Source organism: Buceros rhinoceros, unplaced genomic scaffold, assembly GCF_000710305.1.
Source record: "Buceros rhinoceros silvestris isolate BGI_N320 unplaced genomic scaffold, ASM71030v1 scaffold32693, whole genome shotgun sequence".
Classification (NCBI taxonomy): Eukaryota; Metazoa; Chordata; class Aves; order Bucerotiformes; family Bucerotidae; genus Buceros; species Buceros rhinoceros.
In genome coordinates, this window is record NW_010405869.1 from 6,228 (window position 1) to 7,303 (window position 1,076).

Sequence of the window (1,076 nt, forward strand, 5' to 3'; positions counted from 1 at the left end):
CGCTGCTTTAAGCGGGGTAAGCGGCGGACGCTCCTGGGACAGGCTCCGCTTGCCGAACTGAGCAAGAGCAGCCTCAGGGCGCCTCCTGACAGCTCGCCTCCCGAGAACCGAGGCACGAGGGGGAGCTGCGGGGCTCGGTGGGTGCCTGCCGTTTTCTCGTCCTGCGTTCTCTCCTCTGACGGGTGGGTCCGGGTGGTGCCGAGGTGCCAGCACGGGGGGTGGGTGTTTCTCGTCACCGCAGACACCGGTGGTGTGTGAAAACCCCGCGACGCACCTCACTGTCAGCCTCAGTCCCCGAACCGCTCCTGACGCTGCAGCCTGGAGTTGCGTTCAGCTTGAAAACGGACGAGGACAATCCCGGCTCACCCAGACTTGTGTTTTTCCCTTCCTCAGGTCAAGAGTAACCTGAATCCAAACGCAAAGGAGTTTGTCCCCGGGGTGAAGTACTTAAATATTTGAGTAGACTGGGCCCTCTCTTGGTGGATGTAGCACAATTTCCACACTGTGAAGCCAGTATTAGAAGATTTAATTGTAAAAGCTCTCTCTTCTTGTCACTGTGTTACACTTATGCATTGCCAAAGTTTTGTTAGTCTTGCATGCTCAATAAAAAGTGCTGAGACTGTTACTACGTCAATCTGTCACAAGTTTAATGGAGACACAATTGGGCCCCGGCTCTGCGCGACGGAGGCGGTGAGGTGAGAAGCACCGGTCGAGACGCAGCACCGCGCTGGTAGAACCTTCTGCAGACTCTGTCGTCGTCCCCAGGACTGGGAGTTGGCTGGCTGGAACGAGAGATGGGTGAACTGGTGCTGCTCTGCACCCGATAATGCCTTAACTGCGAGGGTGGCTGGCTGTTACGCAAACGAGCTGATTTCCTTTCGGGATCTTGTTACTAACGTTCGTTTCTCCCCTTAAAACCCGTCATGCTCCTCGGAAGCAGTGTGAGCTTTCCCGGAGACTTCGCCGCCTGGGAGTTGGCTGGCTGGAACGAGAGATGGGTGAACTGGTGCTGCTCTGCACCCGATAATGCCTTAACTGCGAGGGTGGCTGGCTGTTACGCAAACGAGCTGATTTCC

General features: G+C 56.3%; 1 protein-coding gene across 1 annotated transcript in view; it reads left to right on the top strand.

The window, feature by feature from the left end:
- The window catches only part of PAIP2 (poly(A) binding protein interacting protein 2), a 4,184-nt gene extending 3,411 nt beyond the window's left edge, over positions 1-773 (top strand). Inside the window, exon 3 of the mRNA XM_010133897.1 lies at positions 394-773. Coding sequence (XP_010132199.1) covers positions 394-459 — 66 coding nt within the window. The 3' untranslated portion in view covers positions 460-773. The remainder of the gene's footprint in view (positions 1-393) is intronic.
- Positions 774-1,076: the final 303 nt, after the last annotated feature.